Source organism: Tursiops truncatus, chromosome 14 (assembly GCF_011762595.2).
Source record: "Tursiops truncatus isolate mTurTru1 chromosome 14, mTurTru1.mat.Y, whole genome shotgun sequence".
In the NCBI taxonomy this organism is placed as follows: Eukaryota; Metazoa; Chordata; class Mammalia; order Artiodactyla; family Delphinidae; genus Tursiops; species Tursiops truncatus.
This window is the reverse complement of record NC_047047.1, coordinates 11,212,808-11,224,881: the sequence shown is the minus strand read 5'-3', so window position 1 is coordinate 11,224,881 and position 12,074 is coordinate 11,212,808. Positions and strand designations below refer to the sequence as shown.

Genomic DNA, 12,074 nt, shown 5'->3' with positions numbered 1-12,074 from the left:
ACTCAGGGGCAAACTGTTTGGTTTTTTCAGATGTGGATGTTTGGCAAGTAGATTTTCACAAATGAATGGAGTGACCCTGTCACTTCAAGAAAAACAACTGAAAGTATATGTTATTGATGATAAAGTTCTGGCTTTTGAGCAAAAATTACAGTTTTGGAAGATTTGATCTGCCTCCGTGAGCTTGAAAGCTTTCCTGTACTTAAAGACTTTTTGGTAAGATTGGTTGGTGATGATATTAAAGAATGTGATTCTTAAAATGCTATAGAATGAAGCATTCGAAAGATCTGCATAAATTAGTAAGGTAATATTTTCCAAATAAATAATGCATGATATTATAAAGTATGCCTGTGTAAAATATACATCCAACCTACAATGTAGATTAATAGATTTTAATGTAACAGTACAGAAAATTTCTTGTTATGGTTTCAGATTCTACATTGCAGCCAGAGATTTGTTTGCGCTTGCTTTTAATATTCATTGGCCCATCATTTTATTTTTAGCTTTTCTGAGTCAGTTTAGGTTTGTTTCTTTAATAGTGCATAGTGTTGGGTTTTGCTCTGTGAGCCAAGCCATAAATCCATTTTTTTCTTTTGGTAAGTGAATTAATCCGTTCACATTTATTGAAATTACAGAATGTTTGATTTATAGTTACTGTGTATATTATGTTATCTCTGTGATGGTTTTTCTTTTTTTTGCTCTTCATTTTACTTTCTTCATCTAATTTTTATTCTTTTTCTTCTTCCACTTTTGTCCATTTACCCTTATTAAGTTTCCATTCAAATCTGGTCTGTATTATAGTCTTCATTTTTGATGTGATTACTGTTTCTTCTGTCATTTCTGGGGTCAGTCAACTCTTGTTTCATTACTTTTTTAAAAATCTTTATTGGAGTATAATTGCTTTAGAATGGTGTGTTAGTTTCTGTTTTATAACAAAGTGAATCAGCTATACATGTACATATATCCCCATATCTCCTCCCTCTTGCGTCTCCCTCCCTATCCCACCCCTCCAGGCGGTCACAAAGCACCGAGCTGATCTTCCTGTGCTATGCGGCTGCTTCCCACTAGCTAGCTATTTTATATTTGGTAGCGTATATATGTCCATGCCAGTCTCTCACTTCGTCCCAGCTTACCCTTCCCCCTCCCCATGTCCTCAAGTCCATTCTCTATGTATGTCTGCGTCTTTATTCCTGTCCTGACGCTAGGTTCTTCAGAACCTTTTTTTTAGATTCCATATATATGTGTTAGCGTATGGTATTTGTTTTTCTCTTTCTGACTTCCACAGACCCTAGGTCCATCCACCTCACTACAAATAACTCAATTTCGTTCTTTTTTTATGGCTACTTCCATTTTTTTGGTTCGGTTTTGGACTTAGTTTTTGAATTGCAATTCAAGTTGTTGTGTTTTTTTTTTCATATACCTAAACTGGGATATTTAATCCAGCTTGGATTTTTGTGTTAGTTTTCTTCCGTGCATGTTGTTGTTGGTGGAGTCGGTAGCTAAGTTGGTAAAATCTTTACCAGCTCATGTGTTTTTGTTTTCTCTTTTCTTCTGTAGCTTTGTATGGATGAAGAGTGCTTGTGTCTGCCTGTTGAAGACTATTCAAGACTTGATTTGGAGTGGTTTACAAGATTCCTCACTTAAAGCGCCCTCTTGTGTCATTACAGTGATGTGCACCTCTTCAGTGGGTGGCGCTGAGGGATGAATGTAGTGTCTAAGTGAAGGGTTGGTCTTCACCAGGATGGTTCCAGCCATTGAAACAGGGGAGGAGCATATGTGACAGAGATGCTGGCTGGTGGGTAAACGTTGTGGCAGTAGATTGCAGAAGTCTCTTCTGATTGATTGCGTTTTCTCAATAAAATAGGAAGAAGGTTAGGCTGAGTGAGGATGGAAGAGAGAAAACTATGTTCCACTGGGAAGACATTGGGATAATAGACAATGAATATACAGCTAGATCTTTTCATGTCATTAAATACATTCACAACATATTTTTATTGTTTGCTCGCAGTTCTGTTTTATGGCTTAAATTATGGTTCTGTGATCTTTTAAAACCAGTTTCCTATTGGTGAACGAAAAAGTTGTTTCCGATTTCCTACTGTTATAAATAAAACGGAGCAGTGTCTCTTGCTATACCATTCCTAAACCTGGAGTTCTTAAATTTTTTGTTGTTAAAATATAAGAATGGTTATCTTTTTCATTGGTTCATAAACTGTAGTCACATTATACACTTGTAGAACATAAATTTTAGGAGTGTGGTGATATTTGTAATATAATATTGCAATACAAAAATTTCCAAGCATGAATAATAAGATTCTAAATATGTACTTTTATATAGTGGTGCTGATTATTATTAGAAAAATGAAATTGAAACTATTATCATAATATTGTTTTATTGCTGGGAAAAATAATAGCATCACTAACTTGCTGTATACATTAGAGTCCACCAAAGTTAGTGACGCTTCTTACCAAAGTCTTTTCTGAAAATATGAGTCAGAATTATTTTGGTTGTAACCTGATCCCACAAAAGCAAGAAAGGGAATTGCTTATACTCAAGCAAAGGTATATCAGACAAGACCTGGGAAAGTAAGAAACAATGATGGATCCTGGGCCCTTAGCACCAGGAGTATGTGAGCTGAGAGTGAGTCATCTCTCAGCGCCCACTGCAGTCTTCCACGTTCACTCCATGGCTGTGATAGGAAGGAGGGAAAGATAATGCACTAGAATCGTCCAGAGGAAGTCACAGGGGAGAGGGGCTGAGTTGATGCTTTAAGAGGGTTCATTACAAGAAGCTTCAATAAGTTAATGAAATTGTGCAAGGGAGTGGTTATATTACCTGTAGAATTGATACTTCATATCTTCTTTAAAGATCACATACAGTGTAAAGGAATTCACGATCTTGTCATAGGGCACAATTGTAGAAGGTACATTTTATGGCCAATCTGTACATAAGCTAACATTGGCTGACATAAAGTTTATGTATGAGAAAAAAGTAATTCTTATATTCCAAGAGGCAGTACCCATCTCACCTGTAAACTTAAAAGACCAAGCAGAGATTTGAGGGAGTGAGAATCAGAGAAGTTTAAATAGCTACAACTATCATTATTTTGAAGAGGCAAACATCGCTGTGTCAGTGAAATCTCTTAACTTGTGTTAAATCAAGTTGAGGGAGAGACGTTTTCCCTTAGATGTGCCCTGTGCGCCTGAAGCAGCCATCAGGCTGTGGGTCTCTAGTCTGTGGGTTATTACAGCCCTTTCTAACTGGACTCCAGCCTCCAATTTCCACTTTCTTCTCTACAATCCTCTAAAGAGAGCTTTTCCTCAGAGCAGATTTCCCAATGTACTGCTTCAGTCATGCCTCCACTGTGCTGTACCTTGAATCAGGGTCTGTTTGTCTGCCTGGCTGTAAGTGCTCTGAAGTCTGGCCATCTCGGCCGTACGAGGCTTTAGTGCCCATTGGCCTCTGCTCCTCTCTGCTCCCTTGGGTTTCCTCTTATGAAGTAAATCTCACTGACCCTTGATGCAGCTCCCAGCAAGTATGAGTATAATAATACCATAGGTAAAAAAAAATCTGAACCAGAGGAAATATAAGCAAGAAAGTTGTAATGGGGAAAGCCGTACATGGATTTACATGTCATTTGGTCAGCATGGTTATCATGGCTGTATTAAATTTATCTCTGATCTTTTTAAAAATTCTTTTGGCTGCACTGCGTGGCATGCAGGATCTTAGTTCCCCGACCAGGGATTGAACCCATGCTCCCTGCAGTGGAGGCATGGAGTCTTAACCACTGGACCACCAGGGAAGCCCTATCTCTGATCTCTTTCGGAGCCAAAACAAAAAGGATGAAGTGGTTATCTATTTACCTCTCATTTTCAGAAAAGAGGGAGGGTGCAAAGCCTAACTCTTCTAATAATACTTCATAAAAATGGTTCTTACGTAGGTCTTCATTATGGAAATCACTGAGTAGTATGGAGAGAATTCTTATTTCTAAGATTCTTTGTGACAGGTTTCATATAACTTTTTTACAGTCAGTTACTGAAAGCCACGTGACAGCAAAACTCAATTTTTGTCATTTGGTAAGAGAATATAAGTCACGTATGTAGTCTTCCAGTGTGTTAACTTGATCTAGTTGTAGAATGTCAGGAATTCAGGCGCAGAGGTATTGAATGACCTGCTCCCTGTCTTAATAGGATTCCTGACTTCCAGCACAGGTACCTCAGTTCACTGACTGGTTTTAATAAACATAACCATTGAGGGGTTAAAAAAATACTGATGCCTGGGGCCCACTCCCAGAAATTGTGATTTTGGGGAGTTTGGGGGGAAGGCTGGGATGTGGACATGAGATTTTTCAGTAGTTCCCAGATGGTTCTACATACAGCCATTGAAAACCACTGGTCTCAACAACTAATGGGAGTGCCATTCTTGCCAGTAATTGCTTTAAGCTTTATTTGTTGTTGTTTCGTTTGTTTGTGTTTTGGCTGTATTGGGTCTTCGTGGCTGTGCCCCGACTTTTTCTCTAATTGTGGTGAGTGGGTACTACTCTTCGTTGCAGTGCGTGGGCTTCTCGTTGTCGTGTGCGGGCTCCAGAGCGCAGGCTCAGTAGTTGTGGCGCACGGGCTTAGTTGCTCCGCGGCATGTGGGATCTTCCCGGACCAGGGCTCGAACCCGTGTGCCCTGCATTGGCAGGCGGATTCTTAACCACTGCGCCACCAGGGAAGCCCCGGTTTAAGCTTTAAATACGAATTCGTGTCCTCTGGTGTGCTTCTGGAGAAGCTAACATCTCTTGAGATAGACGGGAAGAGGTTAGACGTTGCCATGCCTAAATAGACTCCCAGAACTGATGCAGCTGTCTTAGGGACCTCAAGGGGAGCCAGCTAAGCAGCTGAAGACGACAGAGAAAAGAGATGGGAAGAAGCTGGGTCCGTGAGAACAACTGAACCATGGAATTCTCCGCTCTTAGAGAGGAGATAGCCAACCTTCAGATTTCATGTTACGGCACATGAAATCATATATTCTCCTTACTGTTTAAGCCATTTTGATTTGGGCTTTATATTACTTGCAGCCAAAGGCAGGCTAATACGTGTGAGCCAAGGATAAGCGACTTTTGTCCATCCGAAGGCCATGGGTCCCCACTCACCGCCCTCCTCACCGGAGGCTGTATTCACCGTCTGGGCTCCTGCAGGCAGCGCACAGTAAGAAACGAGTGTATTTATTTTTGTGGTCGACATCTCTGAAATTGGGATGTACTTTACAGTTGATAGAATATCATATTTTCATTGGCAGGTTATTTTTTCTTATTGGTGCATTAAAAATGGTGGCTCTTATTAGTTACTGACATTTAGATTTGGTTGAATGTAATTTTTAAATGAAATTACATATGTGTATAGGGAAAAATTTACTGTGAAATAAAATTTGTTATGGGATTTATTTTGGATTAATGAATTACGAAAACATAAAAAGGTTTTTAATGAAAACAAGTGATTCCCTGTATCCTCCCTTTTTCCCACCCCCTTTGTGGGAAGTTGAATTCTAAGACGGCTCCCAAGATTCCTCGTCCCCAGTGAACACAGCCTGTATAACCTGCCGAGTGTGAGCATCACTGTGAGTAGGATGGACTTCACTCCCATGGTTAACTTATATTATATGCCAAAGATGAAGTGGTTTTTACCTTTGGTGTAACTAAGATCTCAAATCAGTTGATTCTGAGTTAATCAAAAGGGAGATGATCCCAGGTGGAGCCTAAGTAATCAGATGAATCCTTGGAAGAGACTGGGCTCTTCCTGAAGTGAAAGATTAGAAGCGTCAGATTCCCCTACTAGCCTTGAAGTAAGCTGCCCTGTTTCGAGAGGGCCGTGTATCCAGAACTGTATCCAGAACTGTACCCAGAACGACAGGGAAGAAACGGGAGCCTCAGTCTTAAAACCACAAATTACTGAATCCTGCCGACAGCTTTAAGAACTTGGAAGAGGTGCTCCAGGCTTGTTTTGTATGTTCCTACCTTGGCCCTTGAATGGGCCATTTCTCTAAGGAGCCCAGCTTCCTTTTAATTGAGAAGACAGTCCCCAACTTAAAATGGTTCCACTTAGTGATTTTCACACACGATGGTGTGAAAGTGATTGCATTCAGTAGAAACCATGCCTGGGTTTTTGAGTTATGATCTTTTCCCTGGGCTAGCGGTATGTGGTAGAACGCACTCTCATGATGGGCAGCCCTGCAACATGAGACTAAACAACCGAGAGCTTAATGACCATTCTGTACCCAGACAACCTCCTGTTTTTCACTTTCAGTACAGTATTCAATACATTACATGAGATAGTCAACACTTGATTATAGATAAGGCTTTACGTTAGATGATTTTGCCCAACTAACTATAGGCTAATGTAAATGTTCTGAGACATTTCAGGTAAACTAGGCTAAGCTACGATGTTCAGTAGGTTAGGTGTATTAAATGCATTTTCAGCTTATGATATTTTCAGCTTACAGTGGGTTTATTGAGACGGAACCCCATTGCAAGTCGAGGAAAATCTGTAGTAGTTACAATCCAAGATCTGGGTGCTGGATGTGCTTATTGCTTTTGAGTCTGGTCAGCTGAAGACAGGCCCTGAGGATGTAGTGTGAACCGTCATACAAATCAAAGACAATTTAGGGAGGAGTGGATACGGCTTTTGAGGAGCTCCCCATCTCTTCTGCCTGGTCTGGGGGACTATGGGTCCTGGTCTTCAGTTGTCATTTTGGGGCTCTTGATTTTCAAGGCTGCTGTGGAGCTGGGGAGAGGAGAATGGGATTAGGGCAAGTCATTGTCACGAGGCGTTTTACCCAGATGCAGCTGTTTTTCATGAGTAAATTCTCTTTGAATTGTTGTAAGGCTTTAATTTCCAGAATTCTGCAAAAGTTGATTTTCACTGTTTTTGCCAGTGTTCTCTCATGCCTTTTATGGAGTAGTAGGTTTCAGAGATTCTTAGTCTGTCATTCCAGAAGTGGTAACAACAGTTTACTTTTTTTTTTTTAAAGAAGACGTTGGGGGTAGGAGTTTATTAATTAATTTATTTATTTTTGCCGTGTTGGGTCTTCGTTTCTGTGCGAGGGCTTTCTCTAGTTGTGGCAAGTGGGGGCCACTCACTATCGCGGCCTCTCTTGTTGCGGAGCACAGGCTCCGGACGCGCAGGCTCAGTAGTTGTGGCTCACGGGCCTAGTCGCTCCACGGCATGTGGGATCCTCCCAGACCAGGGCTCGAACCCGTGTCTCCTGCGTTAGCAGGCAGATTCTCAACCACTGCGCCACCAGGGAAGCCCCAACAGTTCACTTTTAAGTATTTGACTTTTTTTTTTCCATGCCTGTACTTTAGAAATATTTATCTTTGATATGAAGACTGACTGTGTGCCATTTTCCTAGTCCTTTTATTTCAGAATCCCCCTTTCCTGCCTGGCGGTCCAGGAACTCATCTTCCTGGCAGGATGCTCCTCATTCCTGAGTATTTAGGGCCTTCGTTCCTGCTCCAAATGTTTAAACTGCCTTTTTCAGGGGTTCCACAGAAGTGGCCTTATTTACCGTTCACATAAGTCTTAAATAAATACGAGTTTTGTATCCCAGCTGTATCCTGTGCAAAAATATTTCCAATTTATTTGCCTGGATGTGTTGCTTGGCAGGTAAATTTGTTACATAATAATATAAACTGGACTTTAATCTTGGACTTCATGAACAGATTTGTGATTCAGCCCATATCTGCTGACACACCAGCTCTTTCAGCCTTCTGTGTGCCTGAGAACTGCAAGCCAACTTCAACTTCCTCGTGGAGCTGAGCTCAGTTAGGTGAACCCGGAATCAACAGAAATGCTCCTTATTTCAGCCAGAGGCACATAAAACAGTCATTTCAGTCCATGAAGAAGGAAAACCTGGTCCCAGTGAATTCCTGATTGTCTCGGGGGCTGAATGGCTGTCCTTGTGCAGCTGTGAAGGGTTCTATGTTCTTCCCAAGCTGGGGAGGTGATGCGAGCCGCCCCTCAGGAAACAGAAGCCGCCCAGCCTCCCGCAAGACCGCCAGCAGCTCTGCAGGGCTGTGCTCTTGGGGATGCGCCTTCCAGCTAGATCTGCACCAGAAAAAAGAAGGGGGAAAATGACCTTGACTTTCGAATGGGATGTGCGGGCCCCTCCAGCTGGGGGTTCAGAAGGCAAGAGGGGAAGGAGGAGCAGACGGGGAGACACTGCTGCTGCCCTCCGCCTTTGTTCTGTCAAATTTCAGCAAGATGCCGTGGCTGAGGTGCTGCAGCTGCATGAAGGACCATGGAACCGGCCTCCTGGGCCCACCCACGAATTAGCGAGGGTCTGTTCAGAACCGTCCAGGTCAAATTACAGGAGTGGGGAATGGGGGTTCAGGCCAGCAGTTGTGTCCATGGCCTCAGGCCCTCACTGGCCTTCCCTCTTTCCTCTGAGGCCTCACCCACATTTTCTCTGTGCCGGGGGCAGCTTTAGCGAACTTAAGGCAAGGGCATCCCTCGCCCTCCACCCTCCGTTGGGCTCAGCAGCCCTCACACCCCTTAAATTGCCCTCCCTGATATTCTGGAACTGTTACAGGGGGTGTGCGGTGTCTCTGTCTTGTTGAAGGCTGTACTCCCTGCAAGGGTCAGGCACAGAAAAGGCCCTCACTCACTAGCCGTTAATCATTAAAATATTTCCCCCAACCATAGGAAGAAGGGTGGCCCTTTAGGTGAAAAGAATGAAAGTGATTTCTTAAAATGTTTAAGACTTGACATGGTAGAGGCCAAACCACGAAGCAGCGCAGATGGGGATGCTGGGTCCTTCTGCTCAAGTAAATCCCCAGACAGGCAGAAAGGAAGGCGGGTGGCCGACAGCAAGGTTCCCGTGCGTGTCCGCCCGGCGTGCACGCACCTCCCTCTGTGTGACATTCGCATGTGCGTGTGCACGGGTGAGGGGCCCTCCACGCTTGGCACGGTTCCTTCTCATGTCCACACTTGGGCCTCTTAACTAGTACCAGCCGCCAGCTACCTCGCACACGCCTCCCAGCTGGTCACCGCCTACCGGTGTGTGTGGATCTGGGGAGCAGGTGGATCCCTGGTTGCTCACGTTGGAGGTTGGTGCCCATCAGTCAGAGACCACCCGGCACCCCCTTAGGGTCCACAAAGCAGGTTTATAATTTGCTGCATCAAGACAGAGATTGCATTTCTGGGGACTGGGGGCAGCTCAACAGGAGGGAGTGAGGGAAAGATAAACAGAGTTTTTGAGTCAGTCCTGGGATGGCCTTGGCGGGAGTGGGGCAGAATTTGTCAAGTACAGAGGTGCTGGAAGAGCCGGCGGTCTTGTGCCTGTGAGTGAGCTGGTGTTAGGAGTTTACACTTAAGAGTTTGCGGCGCTCACACTCTGAATGGGTGCAGTTTCTGGGTGGCGTGAGTCCCAGAGCAGCCTGTTTTGAAATGCTGTGGCTTCTGTTTCAATTTTCGGTTTCCCCCTAAGGTTGGCTGGCAGCCGAGCAGTTTTTCGCTCTTATCAAAGTGTGGCAAGTAAGAGATGGAGGGATGCTAGGAAATGACCTTCCTGTCCAGCAGTGGGAGGGCGTTGCGTGCATGATGCCCGAGGACACGGCAGGATGATTTCTCAGATTCAGGAAAGGCCCCGACTCTGAAGGAACTTCTGCGGAATTCCTGTCCTTTTTTTTTTATAAATTTATTTATTTTATATATATATATATATATATATATATATATTATTTTTGGCTGTGTTGGGTCTTTGTTGCTGTGCGTGGGCTTTCTCTATTTCCGGCAAGCGGGGGCTACTCTTTTTTTGGGCGGGGTGTATACTATTTTATTAATATTTAAATTTTACCAAGAGTTCAAGCATATGCTAGTCATTTGTTCAGATTTTTGAAATAAAGACAAAATGGGCAAACAGCTTTAAGGGTGCGATGTACTTAACACTGCACAATATATTCACCAACTAGACAATCTAAGGGGCGGGATAACTATACACTTTGGAGCACCAAGTATAGGAACAAGCCCTGGAACTGGAGGAAAAACCCGCCTTTCAGGACTGCACAGAGGTCCTTGGTTACCAATAGAATCTCCCCTTGACTTCAGACTTGAGACAAACCGAGGGAGCCTGTCAGTATACAAAAACCACTGCCTTCAGTAACAGGATGGACTGGCCAGGGCCAATTCAAATTGTGGGGGCCAGTCTGAAGCAGGCAGGGTTGGCTGGAGGCTGGACATGTTGCAGCTGAAGTCCAGCATCGGCAGATGAGAGCAGCCATGTTCTAAAAAATCGCTGATTTCTACACAAGTCGGGGTGGGGGGGCTGCTCTTCGTTGCGGTGCGCGGGCTTCTCACTGCGGTGGCTCCTCTTGCTGTGGAGCACGGGCTCTAGGTGCGCAGGCTTCAGTAGTTGTGGTACACAGGTTCAGTAGTTGTGGCTCGCGGGCTCTAGAGCGCAGGCTCAGTAGTTGTGGTGCACGGGCTCAGTAGTTGTGGCTCACGGGCTCTAGAGCGCAGGCTCAGTAGTTGTGGTACACAGGTTCAGTAGTTGTGGCTCGCGGGCTCTAGAGCGCAGGCTCAGTAGTTGTGGCGCACGGGATTAGTTGCTCCGCGGCCTGTGGGATCTTCCCGGACCAGGGCTCAAACCCGTGTCCCCTGCATTGGCAGGCAGATTCTCAACCACTGCGCCACCAGGGAAGTCCCCTGTCCATTTCTTTTGACTCAATTTTTTTTTTTTGGCCGCGTCCCACCGCATGGGAGATCTTAGTTCCCCCACCAGGGATGGAACCAGTGCTTCCTGTAGTGTTAGTGCAGAGTCCTGACCACTGGACCGGCAGGGAAGTCCCTTGACTCACTATTGATCTAGCTTATAAATTGTGTTCCCCTTCTGTGTGTGTCAGAGGAAAAGGAAATGCAGGACTTGCATTCCGGTTTTTAGGGCAGAACCTGACTTTATCTGTACTTCACTTGCTCCACGATGTCCCCTGCTGTGAACGACAGCAGTTTCATACACTGTAGACCATGGGGGAGGGGACTTCTGAGGCTGCACTGTCCTGGTGGGTGGAGGGGGGAGAGCCGCATCTCCTGCTGCTGCAGGAATGTTGCTGGAGAGGTGGTAGGGGTGCGGGGGACCCAGGGTAGGGGCTGTGGGGAGGGGAGGAGCCCTGCGAGAGGAAGCTTTTGATCCTGCAGACCCTGAGGGGAGAATGGTTTTGATTTCATGTCCAGTCTTCTAGGCTCATAATCCAGGGTTGGGATTAAGAGTCCATAAGTCCTTCCTTATCCCTGGACTCAGTGAATCTCTTTATGAAATATGCTGATTGAGCCCCTTGTTTCAGCTCTTACTGCTGAAATAAGTAGAATTATGTCACTGCTGGTTATAAAATTAGTCAACTTCTCTTTCAAAAAAAAGAAAAAAGGCCACAATGTTTGAAAATTAGCCTCCTGAATGTCCCCAGCGTGACTCTGCACTCATTGCAAAATGGTCTTCTCTGACTCTCAACTGAGCAGGAATTACACAAATAAGGTGATTGTTTTTTTATCACTTTTAAGTGCTCCAAGGTTATTGACAAAGAAAAGGATGACCAGGCTGGGATGTGGGCTTTTGAAGAGAAGAGTGTGCTTGGCACTGGGTGGCTGTCCAAGTTCCCCAGAATGGAGGTGCCCCTCCCTCGGTGAGGTGGGATTGTTGACCCTCAGCAGATGCTCTGCAGAGGAGGCCAGGATACAAGGTGTGTTCATTTGCTGTAACAGAGGACCACAAACTCGGTACCTAGAACAATGGAAATGTATTCTCTCAGTTCTGGAGGCTAGAAGTCTAAAGTCAAGGGGTAGGCATGGCCACACTCTGAAGGCTCTAAGGGATGGTCCTTCCTTGCCTCTATCTAGTTTCTGGTGGTGACTGGCGATCCTTGGCGTTTCTTGGCTGTGACAGCCTAACTCCAATCTCTACCTCTGTCTTCTCTCCCTGTGTATGTCTGCATCTGTTTTCTCTTCTTATGAGGATGCTGGACATTGGGTTAAGGCCCACCCCAATCCAGTATGACCTCATTTTAATGAACTATTTACATCTGCAAAATCCCTATTTCCAAGCAGGG

At 44.7% G+C, this 12,074-nt stretch overlaps 3 protein-coding genes across 8 annotated transcripts in view; 1 reads left to right on the top strand and 2 right to left on the bottom strand.

Moving 5' to 3' along the window:
• TMEM87B (transmembrane protein 87B) overlaps positions 1–12,074 on the bottom strand; it is a 278,511-nt gene that overhangs the window by 149,109 nt on the left and 117,328 nt on the right. The gene's annotated exons all lie outside the window — the stretch shown is intronic.
• ZC3H8 (zinc finger CCCH-type containing 8) overlaps positions 1–12,074 on the top strand; it is a 51,840-nt gene that overhangs the window by 32,931 nt on the left and 6,835 nt on the right. For 4 of the 6 annotated variants that reach the window (XM_073791141.1, XM_073791138.1, XM_073791139.1 and 1 more), the window contains one exon: positions 1,555–2,140. The exons of 1 other annotated variant lie outside the window; for it this stretch is intronic. The gene's annotated coding sequence lies outside the window, so the exon portion shown is untranslated. Of the gene's footprint in view, positions 1–30; positions 214–1,554; positions 2,141–12,074 lie in introns of those variants that run through there. One more of the 6 variants, XR_012325608.1, reaches the window with a different exon arrangement.
• The window catches only part of FBLN7 (fibulin 7), a 65,383-nt gene continuing 54,701 nt past the window's right edge, over positions 1,393–12,074 (bottom strand). Inside the window, exon 7 of the mRNA XM_073791132.1 lies at positions 1,393–8,082. Within this exon, the coding sequence (XP_073647233.1) occupies positions 7,955–8,082 (128 nt within the window). The 3' untranslated portion in view covers positions 1,393–7,954. The remainder of the gene's footprint in view (positions 8,083–12,074) is intronic.